The 21,538-nt window shown below is 36.4% G+C and overlaps 1 protein-coding gene across 1 annotated transcript in view; it reads right to left on the bottom strand.

The window, feature by feature from the left end:
• Positions 1 to 14,991, bottom strand: part of PCLO (piccolo presynaptic cytomatrix protein) — a gene marked incomplete at both ends in the record, with an annotated part of 15,628 nt that extends 637 nt beyond the window's left edge. The window contains 3 exons of the mRNA XM_010171994.1: positions 1 to 1,378; positions 1,756 to 6,823; positions 13,783 to 14,991. The exon at positions 1 to 1,378 is cut by the window's left edge and continues 637 nt beyond it. Of these exons, the coding sequence (XP_010170296.1) occupies positions 1 to 1,378; positions 1,756 to 6,823; positions 13,783 to 14,991 (7,655 nt within the window). The remainder of the gene's footprint in view (positions 1,379 to 1,755; positions 6,824 to 13,782) is intronic.
• Positions 14,992 to 21,538: the final 6,547 nt, after the last annotated feature.

The raw sequence follows: 21,538 nt of genomic DNA, 5'->3' as shown, positions 1-21,538 counted from the left end.
GGCTTCCTTCTGGATCTGCTAGAAAGGTCCCATTCATCTTGATCTTCATCATCTGTCTGAACACTCGTATCAACACTCTTCTTAGTTCTCCGTCTCCTGTTTGTAAAACCTCTGTCTGCTCCGTCTTCATCATCAGTTTGCACTCCACTGTCCACTATCTTTTTGAAGCACCGAGGCTCCTCTTCCAGGGTCTCCTCAAGCTCCTCATATGGACCACGTAATTTTGGCATAGAGCTTCTCTTTTTTAGCTGCTTCTCCTCTCTAACATCAATATCCTTAAGAGACATATCTGAAACAGAACTTAGGATACCAGACCTAGGTATGTATTGGGTAATGCCATCAGACTGAACTGTATACCATGTTTGGCTTTGTGGAATTTCAATACCCAGCACTCCTGAAGCTGTAGTAGTTGCATCATCAGTAGGCCAAAACTGGCCATTTTCTGTGGCTGCATACTGTCCTTCCAAAAGTGTTTGATCTGTGGTAGTTTGTGGCGAGCCAGTTCCTGAAGGGTCATAACCATACTGATATATTTGACGAATTTTTTGCTCTTCTAACTGTTGGTGGAGCTGTTGTTGAAGTTGTTGGAATTGTTCAAGCTGCAACTGCTGCTGGGCTAATGTCTCTTGCCTCATCATAAACTGAGCTTGCCGTTCCTCCTCTTGCTGAAATAAGAGATGATGTTTCATGGATTGCAACTCCTCAAGCTTTTTTTGCACCATAAACTTTTCTTGTTCCCTAAATCTTTGAATTTCCTGACGTTCCCATTCCAGCTCTTCTGCAAAGCGCTGCTGCTTAATTTTCTCAAGCTCAAGAAGTTCACGTTCCAGATCAAGCTGCTGCTGTTTGCCTTCTTCAGGGGCAATGAGAAGGGCAACCTCATCTTCAATTACATCTGTATAAACTTCAGATGCTGTAGTTAAGGCAGGTATCAAGTTGGTTGGCTCAGTGGTAATAGTTTCTATAGAAAGAGGTGGTAACCCTGTCTCCACATCAATGGCAGTAACTGCACTATCTTTTTCAGCTGCCACTGTTGTCAAGAAACTGTATGATCTTGGGAGCGGTTGATTCTGTTGCAAAGTTGATAAAGAGGGCATCGAGTCAATTGTTTGAAGAGTAGGCAAATCTCTGACAGTTGTACTGAAAATAGAACCAGGTTGTGTAGTGATGGCAAATGTGGATGGGATTGGAGTCGCTACTGAAGAATAAACAACACCATTGGATGATCTCAAAACACTTCCAACGCCTAACTGGGAACCCAGAGATGATACCATTCTTGCTTGGGAATACTGTGGTGTACTGAGCCCGATGCCAGAAATCACCTGCCGAGTCTCTGGATAAGGACCAGTAGTCTTGCTTGAGTAATCCATAACCTCACCTGAAATTACAGGGCAAAGTTACAGTCCAGTCCCACAAAAGAATGCTGCTTTGCGGATTCTGAAAGTCATCCCATCTTCATGAATTAAATGGGAAGGGAAAACTGCATGCAAATCTTCAGGTTAATGATCTACTTTAGATGTGAAGGAAATAGCATTTCTGAACATGCAGGCACATGCAGGCAGCTCTGTGCAAAACACTTATGTAAAATGAAGAAATGAAAAACACGTGTAATCCAGAATAATTTGTCACACTGTCCAAAAGAAAACAAAACAACAGAAGGAGGGGAAAATAATAATAAAAAAAATCATCCTGAAATGAGGTGAGGAACATCAAATTTATATTTCAAAGAAAGATCTGCTGCTGTGTCATACTGACCTGTGGTAACTCTTCCAGAAGTAAGATCTACTGCTGCATCAGTTGCCCCAACTCGATAATCAAAACTATTCTTGCTTTTGTATGCAAACAGTCCAGCTTCTGATAAATTTGTGTCAGACATAGATGGTTTCATACCTCCCATTCCTCGGTAGCCACATGATCCTGAACGATCATACTGATAATGGTCATCTCTGTAACCAAAGCGATCTTCAGGAAGCGTAGTTGGTGGCTGCTGTGCTGTACAGCTCCTGCCAAATGGCAATTTATAAACCATATCACAGCAGACAGCTCTTCTCCCTGCAGTTAGATCTACAGGCTTTTCATCATCTTCTATTACTGTTGTTGTGATACCTGAAGCAGTTTCATCCATTGTTACCACTGTTCTGTGTGATTTTGTAGTGCTAAGGTCAACTGCTCCACTCTCCATCGGCTCCTGAGAAGTGGAGAGATCAGTCCAACCATTTGTAACACCAACAGGTGGTACAGTAACAGGCTTTGTAGTAGCCCATGTCACTGCCTGTGTTGAGGTACCTAGGGATAAATTTATTGGCACTTCATCTCTACCTGCAGAGAATGCTTGGCCGCCTGTTACTCTGTATGCAGGCTCAAAATGTTTTGATGTTGTTAGCTGAAGAGGCGTTGTCATCGCATGTCCCAGATCCACAAAGGTGTCTGTACTGGCAGTGTAGCTTACAGTGGCAGTGCAGGTCATTACCGTTACTGTCTCTGTGACTACAGACAGAGAAGGATCGGCAACACATGCAGTGCTAAGATTTATTATAGATGGCTGGACAGTACTTACTGGCCGCCCACATGTATCATTTGCTGGCATTTGCCTTCTCACGTCCATGGAAACAGCAGACAAATCCATACAGCTGTCTCTCATTTCAATATCCATTTTAGTTAAAGTGCGAAGATCTATGACATCACCCAAAGGATGGAATCTTCCATTCTCTCTATACCTGGGATGCTCTACTATATGTAGTGGCTCTGGAGGAATAGTAATAGCAACACTACCGACACCAAAACCTGGCACTGGGCCCTTAACCACAGACACAGTAGTCTTGGTTACCTCTGTTGTTACTACTTCTGACTTCGAACAAGGTATTTTTTCAAAAGTTGTTTGTGTTGTAACAGGAATAGCTTGCAAAGCACCTGAAATATACATACTCTGGTCTGCCATACTTTGAATTTCCATGGTTTTCATTGATGGAGTAAAAATTGGTTGCATAGGCTGGGGAATCTGTTCTTTAGAAGGTGCTTCTAAAGGCCAGCTGGTAATAGCCTGACTAGTTATAGCTTCTGTGGGAGTTCCAGGCTCAGATGGCAATGTGATGACAACATAGGTTTCCTGTGAGGGTTTTGTCAACCTTGGTGAAGATTTGTTAGAGTGTGGAGACAAAGGGGAAGTGGGAGATGCTATTCTATATTCAGCTGCAGAGACCAAATTCAGAGTCATACTTGAAGTCAATGACAAACCCATTGGTTTGGGCTGTGTTTCTGCTGGCTTATGAACAGCTATTGGGAGAGGAGGAACTGCTGGTTTAGGAGCAATTGGAGGTTTAGTTACTTCAGTGGGCCTGTGACTGAAAACAAGCCCTGCTGGAATGGAGGATGGTTTGGGTGGTACAGGAGGTGGTGTTGGGGTGCATGTTTTTGTGATAGGTACCATATGATTCTTTAATACAGCTGTGGACTCTAGCGTTGGAACACTTGTGACTGAAGGTACCACTGTGGGAGCTGCTGCTGCTGGAGTCTTAATCTGTGATTTCTTTTTGGGATAAATGGCTGGCTTGGGTAAAATAGGTGGAGGTAACGGTGGTGGAGGAGGTGGTGGAGGAGGAGGAGGTGGGGGTGGCGAAGGTTGTGCAGGATAATCGAAAGAAGAGCTTCTAAAAAGCGAGAATACTTTGGATGTTACAGCAGGAGCTGATGAAGGCACAGAGACCACGCTGGTCTTACTTACAACACTAGGAGCAGGTACAGAAGATGTTTCTGATGCAGACTCTGTAACTGGCACTGATGCTATACACAGAGGTGGTTGCTCAGATGTAGCACTAGTCAAATTAATCCTTGCCATATCAACACCCAATTCTTTGTGTGACTCTTCATGATCAATTTTGACAATGCCAGCCTCTACTGTACTTTTCATTTTTCTAGCTTCTTCCTTTTCTGCTATGGAGGTATCAAAGATAATGGTATCTGTTGCATACTGCTTGGGTTTTATAACTGTTGTTGCCACTACTGAAGGTGCAGTTTCAGGCAAACAAACCGCAGCTTGATCTACACTTTCCATATCTGCTGCTATAGACAGCTTTTCAGTGGCTCCAGCAATAGATTCATAAGGTATGCTCACTTGAGAGTAGTCTTCTGTAGATGTTAAGGGAACTTGAGTTATTATCCTGACACCTTCAGAATCTGCTAGTTTACTTACAGCATCTGCTCTATCTACATAACCTGTGGTTGCATTATCTATAGGTGATGAACTGTCTGTGGTACAGACTGAAGATGTAGATGATGTTAACGAAGCTGTATCAGAAGGTAAAACTGATGCAGCACCTTCCGATGTCTCAGAGTATGTCAACATTGATGTTTCATGAGAAATTATTTCTTGAATTTCTCTGGCATAATCTGTTAAGTATTCATCTTCTATTTCCTCTGCTGTAAAATGCTGTGTTATTTTAACATCTGGAATAGAAAGTGCTGTGCTACTGACAGGTGATACATCTGAGATTGCTGAAGTAGTGCTTGATGTTAAAGATGTACTATCCACTATTTCTCCAACACTAGGTACCTTTGTATCAGATGTGGGAATGAAATCTGAAGTTGGTTGTGTTGGACTGGACCCAGGGGTTAGCTGCATTCTCTGTCTTTTCATAAGCTCTTCATAAGCAGCTTCTGCATCTAACAACTGCTTTTCCTCAGTGGTGGAAGTTACTGTGTTGTCTAATACAACTATTTCATGACTTTCTGGGATAATGTAAGAACTAGAAACAATATCTTCTTGAGGCACAACAGAATGTAAAGTCTCAACACTATAGTAGTCTTTCTGTAGATCAGTAATTTTCTGTGGTTCCTCAAAGATCTGTTCTGAAGCTCTTATTTTTTTATCTTTTCCTCTCTGCTGTATATATTCATTGCTCTCATCTTGTCTCATTACAAGAGTAGTATCAACAGTTCCATTGTAAGAATCCTCTACTAAAGATTCATAAATATAATCCTCTATTAGCATTCCACCATATAAAGATTCTTTTTCAAATACTTCATCTTTTTCATTTGCAATTTGAAATGACTTGGACTTATGCGTCTTATGCATCATCTCCTCATATACTTCTTCGGCACTTTTCAATGTCTTTTGACCACTTTCTTCTTTTGGAAGTCCAATTGGTTGTTCATCTGTTGGTGAGTACAAAGAAACAGCAGTAGGCAATTTGTAAACTTTTTGTACTTCTATTATTTTTTCTGGGCTGATTTCAAATCCTTCAGGATCTGACTCAATACTAGGTGAATATTCAGAACAGGAAGATCTGTGCAGCTCTTCCATTTCTGCTGCCTGCCGTAATTCTTCTGTTGGAGATGCATCTTCAATGGGAGAAAGATTACTCGGTGGAGTCTTTGGACGTTCCCTTCTTCTCTGAGCTCTTAGTTCATCCTTATCCTTTTTAGATTTTTTGCTAGAACTTTTTCGTTGTTGCTGTTCTAATTCACGCTGTTTCTCTTGTTCCTTTAGCAGTTCTTCCTCTTCCCGTAGTTCTTCTTCTTCTGAGGAATCTTCAATAGTTGGAAGAAGAGGACCATGTGACCGATGCCTGGCTTTGCGCTGTTGTTTGCTCTCCCCTCCCAGTTTTTTGTGACTAGGACTGCTGTCACTATCTTCATCAAGTGATGACACTGAAGTAGGAGACGTACCTGGTGTGAAACTAGAAGCATGTAAACTAGAAGATCCTTCTCCTCTAGATCTATCTTCTGGTGAATCTGTAAGACTCTCCATCTCTAGTTCAGGCTCTTCATCAAAATATAAAATACCTTTCTGTTGTTCAGATGCTTCAGAATATTTGTTTGATACTGTACTATTTAATTCTATTGTTTTGAAACGCCGAAGGCCTCCTCCTCCAGTTACTGCAAGTTCTTCACTATCTTGACTTTTAGTTTCCCTGTATTTTGGCTCTGGGCTTTCATCAAAAGTCTCATCATCATCATCGTGCCAAGAATGTCTTCTTCCTGCATCTTCATCATAGCCTGCACTACTTTTCCGTGCCATTCTTCTGTGTTTTCCAGCTGTTCCTTTGGCTTTGCTTTTCACTTCATCTTTCTTTTGGCTTTCAGTTACACTGATCTCTTTGAGTTGATTTCTAATGAATTCATCATCTTCAGAACCTGAGGCATCTTCATCAGCACTCATCTCTATAATCTGTTTTCTAATGAAGTCTTCCTCATCACCTGATCCCTGACTGTCATCTCGTTTATACTCATCACTGCTTGAAGAACCAACACTAGCTCTTCTTTTTCTCCTTGGGACAGGTGAGTTTTCACTCTCACTGCTGTCTTCCACAGAATCATAGCGTTGTCTTCTTGTTGATACATCACCTCCTTCATCTTCTTCTTTATACTCTGCCCAGGAAGAAGCACTTTCTTTGCCACCTTCTACAATGGTTCTTTCACGTTCTTGAACAGCTTCTGAGTCTTCCTCATCTGAACTGTAAGATTCTGGAGTGACTGGCAAAGGCTTTATTTTATTTTGATCCTTTGTCTGTTCACCGTAAGTTTCATAAAGCTCTTCGCTTTTCACTGATTTTTCATCAGAAAGCGTACTTGCCTGAGCTTCCAAAATAGACAGTACAGTACTTTCCAATTTAGCTAGATCTGAGGGGCTTGGTGGACTTTCTTGTGAAATAGTGTCTTTTTTATTAGATTCTCTGAGTACATCCTTTTCATCACTGGGGATATGACTTGGAATTTCACCAAGTGAACTTGATATCCCATCAGAAGAATACCCGGTGTCACTCAGACCTTGTGGACTTTTCTGTTGCTGAGAGCTTGATGTGTCTGATTTGTCATCCTCCTTTTCCTAAAAAAATAAATACATACGTGTGTGTATATATTTATATATAAATTCTTAATGTCTCCAGGCAATTAAATACACGGGATTTTTTTTTTAAGATGAGTTAATGTCTCACATGAGAAATTATGATGCCATAGAAGAATTATATTAAATCAGTGATTTTGTTATTCAAAGCTATTACAATAATATAAAAAAAAAACCAACCCAAAAAGCAAACCCTCAGATTTTCAGTTTTTGCATTGAACTGACCTATGCTTTGCATGGCTGTCCACACTGGCAACTGATTTTATTACTTGCAATATAAAAAAAATATTGTATTTAATTGTTCACTAATGATAACCTATCATTTGTTCACATATGCATGGGAGAAGTATTTTGAGGTTAATTTAAATGAAGGTTTTAATTACCCATGTTTCAAAACTGTCTACATAGTTCCAGATACAAAATAATATCGCTTGTGAAACATCAGCTGTTTCTGAGGTCTGCTCCTTTCTTTGCTCATTTAATCTTTTATAATTGTCTAGCAATATGTCAGTTGTGTCAAATTTTGGACCCATGGTTTCATTTTGTTGATTTAAGTGTTACACATTGTATACATGCAAAAGAATACATGGACTGTTGAAGCATGATTTCATGCAGTTTTGAATGTCCCTATATCTGCAGTTTGGTGCTGTACAAAAATTTTCTGAGTACCTCATAAAAAAGAATTTTCTCAGTAAATTTGTAACATAGAGGTAAGCTGCTGATAGGGAAGCGTAATTGCAGGGAGGAAAGCACAATGGTCAGCTGATGATCAAAGGAAATAGGGATGCAAACAAGGCAAGCATACCTGACTGAGCATCATAACCAAAGTTTTCCATCTCATACCTAATTAAACACCCTTAGTCATTCTCCTAGCTTCCAGATCCTTCCAGACCATTCTGAATGATGTGCACTTCTATCTCCTTCTTTAGATAACATAAATACCAAGAATATTCTACAGCAAGTATTTCCACATGAGAATTTGTCTCCTGTTTCTCTCAACTGTGGAATGCTCTCTACTTAGTGAAAGTATCTCACCATTCATCTGACAAAATTACTCACTCTCCAAATGACAGGTCATTTTAGCTGCCATCTTAGCTGCCAATCTTACAAAGTGTCCTCATCTCCACTAGCACTTTGAGAAGAAGCCACCCAAAGTCTCCTGATTTTAATAATATGATGTGATCTTCATATTTGTTATGGACCTCAATAATACAAGTAGGTTGTATTTATCAACTTTGCTAACCTAAGTCAATGATTTCTGAAGTACAGCAAACCATTCATTTAAAGCTTTAATTTATCAACTTCCATGGCAACATGTTGAGTTAAAAAAAAAAAATACTGTGGAATAAATATATTTAGAAAATGATGACAATGGTTAATTATAATTTAAAAGTACATTTACACTTGTGTTAAGTTGCTACCAATACAAGTATTTTCAAATGTTTATTCACACTGAAGTTATATTTAACTTGCAATATATAAACCAAAAATATAATAAAGCAAATATTTGTTATTGTCTGTTATGTTATTTTTAAAAAACAGTCAGGTTTTATTATTATTTTACATTTAAAGAACCTCTTCTTGTCTATGGATCTATCACTGTGCACATATTCCTACATTAAAACACTAATATTAATATTACAGTAATCTACTAGTCAATATGTTATTAAGTAATAACAAGAGTGATTTATTATATGCTCTGCAAAATCAGATATCACCTTGGATATAAACTACACTTGCTCTTACCAATATTGTATCCAATAAGATAAAGCCAAATATCTGATATCAGAGCAAAATCCATTGCAATTAAAAATTTAATATGAAAATAAATATTTTTAAGGAAAACTCTAATGATAAGGCTGTGATTATTACACAAATATGGAGAAACCTATAGTACTCCAAACAACTTTGGGAAGTCATCACTACTTAAATAATTCAGCACTTATTATTCTGGAAAATGTACTATTGGAAATTCTCCAGTTTTTAATGTCAGAATTATATACACTCTTCATAAAACATCAGCAATGAAGCATAGTTTAAAATTTTTCGGTTTTGTATATTATATTTACATTTTTGTTCCTTTTATTAAAGAAGAAATTGTTTAAGAAATTTATTGGCCCATGTTTGTTTTTTTTTTTTAATACACATTCCATTAAGACTAAAGGATTTTTCCATCTAGAAATATCACGTCCCTCACTAAAATTTCACCTATGACATTTGATTGTTATTTTTTATTTTACTTCCAGTATGTTCATACTTATAAAGAAATACACAACCAAACACTGTGATAAATATGTATGAAATACTAGAAAATCCAAACACTGTTCAAGCTCAAAAGGTCTCCTTGGAGTTGATGGACAGATTGTGTTCATCTAATGAAAGTGAATCTGTCAGATCTTGGCTTGGCACAGGGAGATGAAGTGATACAGTGACTTGTAAAGCAGAGACAGAAGGCATCAACTGAACAGTTAAACTCAAAAATAGATAGACAACAACTGGACATGGAAAAACTTTAGCCATTCTCCTTGTAATTTGTGATGGTAGCACCACTATTTGTGAGTCCAATGTGTAGTACCTACTCAATGAACACATCAGAGGAGATGGCAATGAATATTACTATTGCCCCCAAAGTTCAACCTCAGCATGTGCCATAACATCACTGCTATCAATAATAGGAAACTCAATACAGGAAAGACTGCTATTTGTACAGTAAGGAGAAGAAAAAATTCTAGAGTAAGGAGGGACTTCTTTTATCACTAGAAATAAATGTGATGACAAAACCCAACTTTCTTTTAAAGGCTACCACAATACAAATATACTTTCTATAATTTCTATATGTATAATTGTCTGCCCCATGATACTTCATGCAAAAATTATCCTGCAGATCATGTTTTGAGATCATATGCATGTAACTTAAAATAAGTATTATTTGGTCTTTGTGCCTTTTTTCCCTATTTCCTGTAGCCTGAGAATTAGGATATTGTGATAAGCTACACCTATTATTAAATGACTTCTATGATTAAATTTATTTTCTACAGGGTTGGCCATCACATACACAAAAACAGCATCATTGTCAAACTTGTAAACATATCATAAACATAAGATATTTAGATGAAAATCAAAACATTGCAGAAACAAGGCTGCTAAGGATCATATATATATATTCAACAACTCTCGGAGAATGAAAAATGCATATTAATCAACAAGAAAAAAACCTCACTTTCTTCCTGTAAAGTAGGAAGCATTTTGGTACATGTTGAATTACTGGGCCTTTCTGAGTAGTTGAATGGCACTTTTTCTGAAAGTGCCTACTGTGAGTTTTAAATACTGGACACATTTAGCGCTAACACAGACATGAGGAACAAAGACTTATCCTCAAGCTCTAAAAGATTGTTTAAAAACAGAAAATGCAACCTCTAAATAATGGTAAAAATAATCTAATGTAGGATGCATTTGTACTATTCCAGTGGCATTTCTACAGTGTCAGTGTCAATACATCATACAACTGGTTTGCACTAGAAGTTTTTGCTTTTGAAGTATCATTTATTCTTACATTTCCTCGCTTTTAATATTCTTATTTGATAATATAAAACTTACTGCTTCAAAATGTCCCATTGGTTCAAATTCAGTCAGAACACTATTAAAAGAAAACTGTGGTTAAAAAAAAAAAAAAAAAAAGTCTTATTTTTTTAAATTATTCATAGCTAGCAAGATTACATTCTGTTGCACAGAACAGAAATTTTATTTTGCAGAGGAACTCATGATTTTTAAAAGGTCATTCTGTTTACAGAAAAAAAAAATATCTAAGTTATCTAAGAAAAATAAGAGTTTGAGAGAGTGAAAATAAATACTTAGGTTGACCAAACTGTTTAATTTGTATTTGAATTTTATATTATCTAAATGAAACATTTTATTTGTGTCCAGAAAAACAAGCCTTTTCCTCCTTATTCCGGCTCTCTGGTCTGTGTTTTGTCATTAATGGCATGTGTTAGAATAATGGTATCCATTTACAAACTATTAATTTCTACCTGGTCACTCAACCTAAGCACACAATCATTCCTCAGTAAACATAAGAAGGTAGTAAGAAGGGCACTTACATAATATAGCTGATGTGTTGCAAACATATGTCCAATTTATACCATGGTAATGTGTTCATGTAGGTATGCTGAACTACTTAAATGTTAATTTCTGAGTCCCAAGATGACTGTTTTATACTGACAAACTGTACATCATAACCAGTCAAGTTTTCTAGGCATCCTTGTTAGAACAGCTAACTGCTGTTGCACATCTGAATAGCCAATATTACAAGAAGGTTTCTCAGAAAAAGGAGTTGCAAATTATGAGCAAGTCAGTTTATTCTTTAAAATATTTTTGAAGAAATTACACTTTAAAATATTACTGAAAAAAATGTTTTGAAGAAAAAAAGGGCTTTATGACACTTCAATCATACTTTGAAACCCAAATATTTTAAAATGTTTCAATGTTCAAGTCACTTTTGCTTCAAAATACACCAGATCTCTAAATACAATTGATATCTGTGATTTTTGAAGGATCATTTTACTGATTGTACTGGATCAGAACTTTAGCTTCTCTATGTCTTTAGGGACTTGCTGAAGTGTTGCTGGTTTTGTTTTGTTTTTTTTTTAAGTGAAAAATAAGGATAGTATTATTCACTTATCCCATTGGAATACTACAAGCATTAGTAATTACCATTTGCACAGATTTGGATATGAAATGGCATCAGCACTTTGTCAAGTGCTGAAAGGATTAGGTTTTCCCTTGCATCCCTATTTAAAAACACACCTACTAGAAGTCCTTCATATGATTCTGCTCTGAAATACATGTAAAATATATTCTTCAATGTCTAGATATTGTCTTTTATCCACTGAAATGGAATCAATGTGTGATATCTAAATTGCTATCTCCTCTTCCACATCTGTCACATGCTCTCTCGGGAAGAATTGTATCTAGCAATGTTTGATGTACAGCAAAGAAAACAGTAAATACTTCAATAAATAAAAATGAAAATGACAAGTCAGAGTTATTTTTATGAAGTACAAGCTAGGTGAAGCACCAGCTTTATTTTTAATTGTGAACAATTTGAGCTGTAATTTTTTTTTTTTTTTGGTAGGATTTTTCCAAGGAGCAAAAAAGAGGGAGGAAAAGAAAAAAAAAAAAAAAGTCTTTTTGTGTAAAATAGCTATTCATTTTCATTCATTGAATTCTGGTTTGTATTTCAGAGTGTTCTAATTTTAAAAATACTTACAAGTAGATACGTTTGGGGTTTTTTTTAATTCATGAAATTTCTGCTTTACAAACTTTAGCTGTGCTTCAAAGTCTGATAATAAAAGCAAAAGAAAGATAATCCTTGTTTGTTGTATTAATTCAAGAAGTCCTAAATTCAGTTAGAAGGCTGTAGAAGGAAGTAAAATGCAAGTGAAATAAGAGTGAAATATATGTGTGCGCCACATAACAAATCTCTAATTAATCTACAATAAAAATCTGTCGGTATCAGAGATTGAAATCCAGTGTATGTATCTTAGATTTGTCCAGAGTTTAGTATGCTTTCACCTCTTTATAGAACATAAAAATGACCAGGCAGGACTGAGAGTAGCATGTGATGAAAATTTTCCCTTACAAATGTTTTCAAAAAAACAAACAAACAAAAAAAAAAGGTAAAAAAATTCTACGTCTACTTCGTAGGTTTTCTGATACAAATTTTTAAAAATCACTAGAAGCGACATTTTATTAATAGAATTAAGCTTACTCTTCTTGGAAAGTCCTGCAATAGCGTCTTATGTTTTTACAATATATTCAAATTTATATAGGATTTTCTTAGGTCTCCTTGTTTCTTCCAGAAGGGAGGATTTCTGGCTATGTTACTCTGCACATAATTCAGAGAGTCCTTCATTACAATCAGAGGACACAATACCCCCTGATACCATCAAGAGGAGGAAGTGTAACATGTGATAGGAGATATATTTCAGATAGGAAACTTGGGTTATAAAAATAGTAGTACTTTCCACAGCACAATTTCTGAATCAGAATATTTTTCTGTCCAAATATCTTGATTATCACAAGAAAAAAAAAAAATAAAAGAAAAAACAAACAAACAAAAAACCCCCAAATAACCTTTCAACTGGGATTATCTGAAAACATTATTTTGGCAAAGGTTAAACACTTTTCTTAAACACTTTTCCTAAACCTACTCCTACTTTAATAACATAATAATCAGCACGTAAATCACAGTGCTGATATAATAAAGCCCCATAGTTTTTTTTAACAGATTTTGCATATCATTCACTTCAGCTGATAAAGCTGATGTTGGCGACTTCACAGCCAGCAAATTGCATTTATGTAAGAAATGCAAACCTCTAGTATATGCTATCATAAATTTATCCATTCATCTGACTTGAGAGCCCACTAAGAACCCTATGCAAAAGTACTTGTCCATATGAGATAAGCAAATGTACTTTAACATACCATGTTCAGGCATCACAAAGTATTCCTCAAATGTTTATTATATTTTGATATTGCAAAATACTGTACACCTTACTATCACAGATTATTTTTTTGATATTAAGAACTATGAAAACACTCCAATTTCAACAACTAAACTCCAAAGTCCAGAGAGTCTACGGAAGCATGTGAATACACCAGAAATACTGGAAAAATGATTACACAGGAACTTTGCCTAAGTTTCGAATGCTTAACTGCTTTAGACTGAAAATCATGCAAGAAGTATTGAAAAGTTGCATGTAGAGCATAGGATTAACTGGTGAAACTTTCACTCAACAGGAGTCACTGATTTTATCATTTAGAATCATCCCATACAGAGAATAACAATAAAGAGCAGGAAGACATAGAGGAGAGGGTCTGTCAGGATCAGATTCTAAATTATAGCAAGGGAGAAGGGGAGTGGGAGAGAGAAAGCCACTTACTATTTTTTCTCTTACTGCTTCCACATGGTCAGCTCCTGGCAAAGATACTGTTTGAACACGAGTCTCTTCTTCTTGAGCTTTTTCAGCTTTCAAAACCATTTGTGAAATTCCAGTTGTCAAATCCTCTTTCTTAACATCCTCTTGGTTCTTAGCTTGCAGTCCCTTAGAAGGTGCTTCAACTTCTGCTTTCTGTTCAGCAACATGGACTTTAATCTCAGCTGTAATTTCTTCTTTTTTGTCCTCTGGATGGGATGTGCCCTTTTCTGGGAGCTCAGGTTTTTTACCTTCTTCCAAACTGCTTAAGGGTTTATTTTGGTCTGAACTTATTGTTACAGGAATTTTATCTGATGAAAGTGTCTGTGACAGTTTCCCTTGCTTAAGTTTTGATTCTTCTTTTTGAGCTTCCAGTTGGATTTTCTCCACTGATGAAGTTTTCATTATTTTCTGATGTTGAAGTTTTGTATCTTCTTTCTGAATTCCGTGTTGTATTTTATCAACTGAAACTGCCTTTGACAATTCAACTTCCTGAAGTTGTGTATCTTCCTTCTGAGCTGCAGGTTGGATTTTGTCAGCTGATAGTGCCTTTGCCATTTTCATCTGTTGGAGTTTTGGGTCTTCTTTCTGAATTCCATGTAGAATTTTGTCAGCTGAGGGTATCTTTGCCAATTTTACCTCTTGAAGCTTTATGTCTTCCTTCTGAACTTCATGCAAAATTTTATCAGCTGAGGATGTTTTTGCCAATTTTGCTTCTTGAAATTTTGCATCCTCCTTCTGAACTCCATGCAAAATTTTATCAGATGAGGCTGTCTTTGTCAGTTTTGTTTGCTGGAGTCTTGGGTCTTCCTTCTGAGAAACACGTTGGATTTTATCAGCTGAGGGTGTCTTGACAAGTTTTGCCTGCTTAAGTTTTGCATCTTCTTTTTGAATTCCTTGTTGGATTTTATCAGCTGACGATGTTTTTTCCAGTCTCCCCTGATGAAGTTTTGGAACTTCCTTCTGAATGCCTGGTTCTTCTTTTGGTTTTGCTGCTGCTGGAGTAGGCGGTGTGGAAGTCTTCTGAGGGGAATGTGAGACAGCAGGCATAGGCTGTTTTTGAGGACTAGCAGGTGGTTTGGAAACTGTTTTCGAAAGTGGCACCTTGCCCATATCCCCAAGTTGTCCCGTCATTGCCCTTTGGGTCTGGCAGTTTAAGCACAGCCATTCCTGTACCTGTGACACAACAAACATATGAAGTTACTTCTTTGAAAACTTAACAGTAAAATCATATGGTGTTTTCAACTGATACAGCTGAATACTTGTAATTTGAATGCTATGCACACTGAAAAGTTATTTTCTTTATTCTGCTCTTGGAGGAAGATCCATAACACTTTTCTAACAGAAATGAAGCATTTCAATTCCAGAAAGCCAAGCTGAACAAATACAAAAATACACTGTGAAAACTAACTGCAATTACTTTGTTCCAAAGTATTGATGACCATTACATACTAAGTTTGCTTACATATTTTTAAAACCTATTGTTTTCTAAAGCCTCTATAATCTATCAATAGGTCCCTCTGATTTTGTAAATATGAGTAAAAGAGGACCAACTGGGACTCATGGCTCTTTGTATTTCTCTTCAGAAGTTACCTTTCCCTCTTGAATTTGAATTTATGTATCAATGTATAAATTTAACATGGCTGTAACCCAAAAGGAAGATCACCTGTCTGCTCTCTTTACTACTAAATCCCTGCTACACACTGACTTCTTTTACTCTTCTTCCCAGAAAACTAGAAAAAAAAAGGATAAATGCTTTTATTTGTGCAAAAGATCTTGTTGCTAGTTGCCTAGCTACTACATGAGAGGAGTAATCAGACTGTTTCCAGTGGGATTTGGAGTAGTTTCTTTAGAATAGCAAAAGGAAATTTTAAACACAGAAAAGTACTGAAAGGAAAGAAAAAGCCTAGAACCTTCTGGATACGAGAACAGATAATAAAGATCTACTTCACTAGTGCAAAATGAGCTTCACTGCAGAATAAGAAGTCTATGCTGTACAATAAAACCTTTGTATGCTTGTTTTAAACTCCTTTCACTGTGATGATGGAAGGTCTCAGCAATTCAGTTATTGCATTTCTCTGATTTAGAGAACTTAATGACTTACTGAAGCACATGAAAAACAGAAAAATTGTTCTATTAGTAATTATATAGGTAATACTGCTGATAATTTTAGGATAGTATGGATGACTGATCAGTTATATACAATTGAATATTTCAGAATATCCGATGGTATATAATCAGTTGCCCAGAAGATGTAGCATTTATTCACAAGAAGGGGTATGTGGCAGAAGTGTGCAACCCCAGAAATATTAATCAATTTTATATTAACAAGTAATACAGTAATAAATGAGGTAACATCAAAAGCAGAAACTGGAACTCCAGCCATTCCCCTGCCAGCAAAGAATGCCCGAATGACAGGAGTGTAAGCACCAGACTCCTTGCTCTTCTTCAGACTCCATGTAACTTGCCTTTTTCAGCGTACAGAGGGGCCTAACTTCAACAAATGCACTGTCAGATTTTCCTACCAAGAGTATTTAACACTTGGTGATATCAGCATATTATCATTGATATGGCATTTCTCAGAGTAATAAGGCTTGGTCATGATAAGACTACAAATATCTTTTCAAGACAGTTAACCTGAAGTGAGGCACCTCTCTTTAATGATGGAGCTTATGTGCCAAGCTCTCACATCCCAACCAGGATATTTCTGAGTGCACTGGTGCTTAGTAAAGTGTCTGTGCGCAGTAGGTATGTCCAAGATAGTATGATTTTCATAGAATCATAGACTGCTTAGGGTTGGAAGGTACCTTAATGATCATCTAGTTTCAACCCCCCTGCCATAAGCAGGGACACTTTCCACTAGACCAGGTTGCTAAAAGCCTCATCCACCCTGGCCTTAAACACTTCCAGGAAGGGGGCATCCACAGCTTCCATGGGCAACCTGTTCCAGCATCTCACCACCTTCACAGTGAAGAATTTCTTCCCAATATCTAATCTAAACCTACTCTCTTCTAGTTTAAAGCCATTTCCCCTTGTTCTGTCACTAACTGTCCTTATAAAAAGTCCCTCCCCAGCCTTCTTGTAGCCCCTTCAGGTATTGGAAGGTCGCTATAAGATCTCCCCGGAGCCTTCTCTTCTCCAGGCTGAACAGCCCCAACTCTCTCAGACTGCCCTCACAGCAGAGGTGCTCCAGCCCTCGGATCATCCTCGTGGCCTCCTCTGGACTTGTTCTAACAGGTCCATGCCTTTCTTGTGTTGGGGGCTCCAGAACTGGACACAGTACTCCAGGTGGGGCCTTATGAGAGTGGAGTTATCTTTAGAAATTAAGATATTTTGAGATCCAAATCCCCTTGTTAAATGGCTTTATGATTCTCTCATTTTTAAATTGTTTTTAAAATAATTGAATCACTACTATGATGCTGCCCTTTCATAAAAATAGGTGATTAAGCTAATGAGTGAAATATAAATAATAAGAATTGCAGATTAAATTACAATTGTTTTTGAAAAAAAATTAGTAAGAAAAGCTCATCTCAGCTAATTTTGTTGAAATGCAACTATGGAGAGACTATTTAATATATAAAATAATTTTATTTGTTGAACGAATTTTGTTTCAGGCACAAGACATGCAAGAATGCATGGTCATTCAGGTCATCTAACAATTGCCTTGTGTATTTATTATTCTGCTCTTATAGAAAATGAGCAAACTAGTGAGTCCTAGTAAATGGACACAAATATTTATTAAAAGTATTTGGCAACATTGTCCCAGTAAAAGCAGTTTATTGACTGAATCAGCTGTCTTCAAATGCAATGAAGCCCCTAATAGTTACTACACTCTTAGCAACTCCAAACTGACCGTGTCTCTGTATCAGACTATTAAACATAATTCAGGTTGAGCTTTTCTGTGGAAAAAAGTATTAAAACATAATCCTCCTGGGAAGATAATCCTCCTCCATAGGACTTAAAATGCTCAAACTACACATCATTTGTCTGGGAAGCACTAATTAAGAAATTTGTAAGAAATACAAATAAAATAAACTTCTTTTTTAAAGAATGTGTAAAATGGTGATAGTTCAACTTAGGCGGCAGCCATACAAGACACAGCCACTCGCAGCCTATAACAACTTAGCAACTTTAGTAATAGTATTCAGTTTCTAAAAACCAAAGCAGTTACCCAGCTGCTGTTTCCTTTCAGCTTTGCTCACTGTCCCTATTCAGTCTCTTTTCCCTGGAGTAAAGTTCCTCAACTCAAGACTGTGTTTTGTGCTGAGCACGTAGTAGAACAAGTTTCTTAAAAAGGAAAATAATAACAACATGAGCAAAGGAAGGTGACGCTGAGCAAATTGGTGAACTACACTAAATCTTGTCAAGAGATGGAAGTCCCAGTCTTGCCTCTCTGCCATACTGATGCAAGTGATGCTACTGAAATCCTGGAACTGTCCAGATACACAGTGATGTAATGAACCTTACCACTGTCCTCTTGGACTTTTGTTATATCTGCATCTATTTACCAATTATTTTTTAGTATTGCTGTATAGGTATGGCGAATACATCTCCCAAGCTATCTGTTTTAAATTCCAGTCTAAGTTTTTTATAATCATGTGGATATTTGATCACAGAAGAGACTTAAAAAAAAAAATCTTATCAGCCCTCTAGCTCCTGATTTTCCGACAGAATAGTTCTCTTCAAAATCAAATCAAGTACCATGAAGTCATATGCCTCAGTTTTAGACTTGTCTTTTCCTCAGTTAACCTCACGCCCTGAATGAAAGCTTTTCCCTAAGGCTATATTTTCAGTTAGTCTGTCAACCCAAATTATTAGGACTTGAGAAATGGACATCATCTTCTTTCAGCAGTCTTCACTAGATAAATCTTCTTAGTTCTTTACAAAACTCTTCACACAGTTTGGTTCCTGAATTGGCAGTAGACACTATTATTGGCATCACAAATGCTACCAGTGTGCTTTAATACTCTGAATCCATGGCTCCTTCCCTGTGATTTCAGCAATCCTTACAACCCCACATTGCTGATCAGAACAAGGTAGCTGTGTCACAATGTGTCCTCATTCAGTTTCGTAATAAGCAAAAGTCATCATGAAAAGAGCATACATTTAACATTCATTGTGAATATCTGTTCTTCAGTTGTCATGCAAGAGCTCGGGCATTTCAGTTCCTTTGCTTTTGTATTTACATACCACAATGTTAGATAATTTCAACTTGAAAATAATACGTCAAGTATTCCATCTCCCTGCCAGTCAAGGATTTTTTATTGCAGTATGTTGATAAAGTCATTACCCACTCTTGGTAAACGCTAACTGGTAAACTAGAGTTTTTCTTTAAGTGAAACTAACTCAAAGTACTTATATATATTATATCTCAGCTACTTCAGAAGTCAAATGCTTTTGTTTCATTTAGATACCAACCAACTACTTCCTTTGTCATGGTTAGATCATATCTTTATCCCTTCCTAATTCTTCCTCCTCACTCTTCTCAGTAAAACAAAATCTTAAAATCAACATAGGAATGAAAAAAAAAAAAAAGAAATCCCTGAAAAATTAATATCCTTCTGATTTCACTGTCTGAAATAATCACATTGCAAAACATAATCGTTATCAAAACCCATATGCTAATTATAAAAACTGAACATACCTATGAAAAGAAAAGCACACTTTTTTTTCCTTAATTACCCCATAAATAAAACAAAGGGATAAGCAATGCAGGCATTCACTAACATATTTTTCTTATTATTCAAATTTGCAACCTTCTTTTTTATTAAGTATAGATTTGAGCATGTTTCTTAGAAAACACAAGAAACATACATTTAAAAGTAAAACATCTCTGGTATAAATACTAATAATATAAACTATTTGCTTGGAGAGTCTAAGACAGTTTTACCTTGGATATTCATTTTTAGTTTATTTGGGTTTTATTTTCACAAACTTGCACAGCATGTTTCCAATATCTCATATGAACAAGCCACTTAATGAAATAAAAGAAAAAATAACCACATAGCCGTCCCAGAGAGGAAAATAAGTCTGATGAGCTTAGCAAACTCCATCCTTAAGATCAGAAAAAACAGTGAGGAGGAAAGAATTTCCAAAAATTGTGCTAAGTCATATTCTGCAAAGAAAATTTAAACAAGCAACAAAATATTCCCGCAGAATAAAGAAGTTTGTCAACAGGAGGAAGGAAGGGATTACTTTTTTAGTTTGAGAATGCCTTTTTTTTTTTTTTTCAGTTGCAATCAAGCTGAGATTGTTACCTGAACAATGCAAGAAGATGACCAGCTTTTATCTGTTTCTCAAATAAAGGGTTTCAGTATGTGATTGAGGAAGACTAAGTTATCTCGACTTTTAAATGATCACAACTATGAAATAAAAGAATTTATTTTCAACTGTTTTCGTTGCAGAGTTGTGTATGTACCCAGTTACCACTGCTTATGTGACATATTGGTGTATACATTAAAAGTCACAAAAACTGACATGACAAAAAATGAATTTTATATATTTATTTCTGTTGCCACTGGGAAGCCAATATAGCAAAAATGAGTGAGAGACTCTTACCTATTTTTCCTGTATGCATCAGCAGAAGTGTTTGCTCTATGCTTCCTGGCTACTGCTGTGCATAGCTACTGAAGACACTGATTGCTATCCAGGCTTATGCAGCTCAATTATAGTATACACACAAAAGTCTCAAAGGACTTCGGTCAGTGTGTTGGGAAGATATAACTAATATCAAAATAAGAACAGAATAAAGCTTACTTCTCTTTACGTCAACTTGGAAGTGCAACAGAAACCTAGAACAAAAAAATGCTAAAAAAAAGGATCCTTAACCTTTTCCTGTTAAAAGGCAGTGCCACTGACAGTGCTGGTATTTGTTCTGGACTGTGATACCTGAGCATACAGTCTGCTTGATGAGTTGCCATTTCTGCATGCTGTTGTAAGGCACTTTTTTTACTTGGTGTCTGATGGGCAGCAATAAAAGTATAATCTATTTGATTCCATGGCTGCAGGCCACAGTCTTCTGTCTTAGATTATGGGAATTCTAATCATTACTGAAGGAAATAAAGCAGTTCTAATATTAGAAATTTTTAATTCCTGAAGGCTGTTTTATCTTGCCACCTTTAGAATAAAGTGTTTTGGACTAAAACTGTCATTAAATCCCTTAAAAATTACCTCTTGATTTTTTTTTTCCTTCAGTTGCTTAAGCATCTTCCGTCATCTCTTAATGGCGATAAATTTCACACTTTTTGAGGGAGAAAGAAATATTCCAGAATATTAGAAGACATATTCAAATTAGATAAATTGAAGTTTATTGGAATTAATGTATAATTAATCAGTGAAGTCCAACTGAACACTTATTATTTAGGCTCTTAAATCTTACTTGTAGCTTAGCAATGTTCAAAACACTGGGGTAGGCACTACTGAAACAGGTGAGAAAGCAAGATTTCCACTAAACTGTGGATGTGTATTGTGTAGACATTTATAATTGTTGTTGGTAACCTTTACCTTTAATAGAGAAAATCAGGAACATTTAGAAGGCAGTTAATCTTGCCTATCATAGGACATTTAGATAAAAAGACTAGCACTTTAAAAGTGCCTGTTTGTGTCCACTGAGTATAGGGCCAGAGTGTAGCTGATTAGACCAGTTACTCACATCTACAGCTGACCCAATGAATACCACCTTGATTTTTGAGCAGAAAAAAACTGCAACAAATTAGAAAAAAAA

This window comes from Antrostomus carolinensis, unplaced genomic scaffold (assembly GCF_000700745.2).
Source record: "Antrostomus carolinensis isolate BGI_N321 unplaced genomic scaffold, ASM70074v2 scaffold1607, whole genome shotgun sequence".
Lineage (NCBI taxonomy): Eukaryota > Metazoa > Chordata > Aves > Caprimulgiformes > Caprimulgidae > Antrostomus > Antrostomus carolinensis.
The sequence above is the reverse complement of the archived record's forward strand: the minus strand, read 5'-3'. Positions and strand labels throughout refer to the sequence as shown.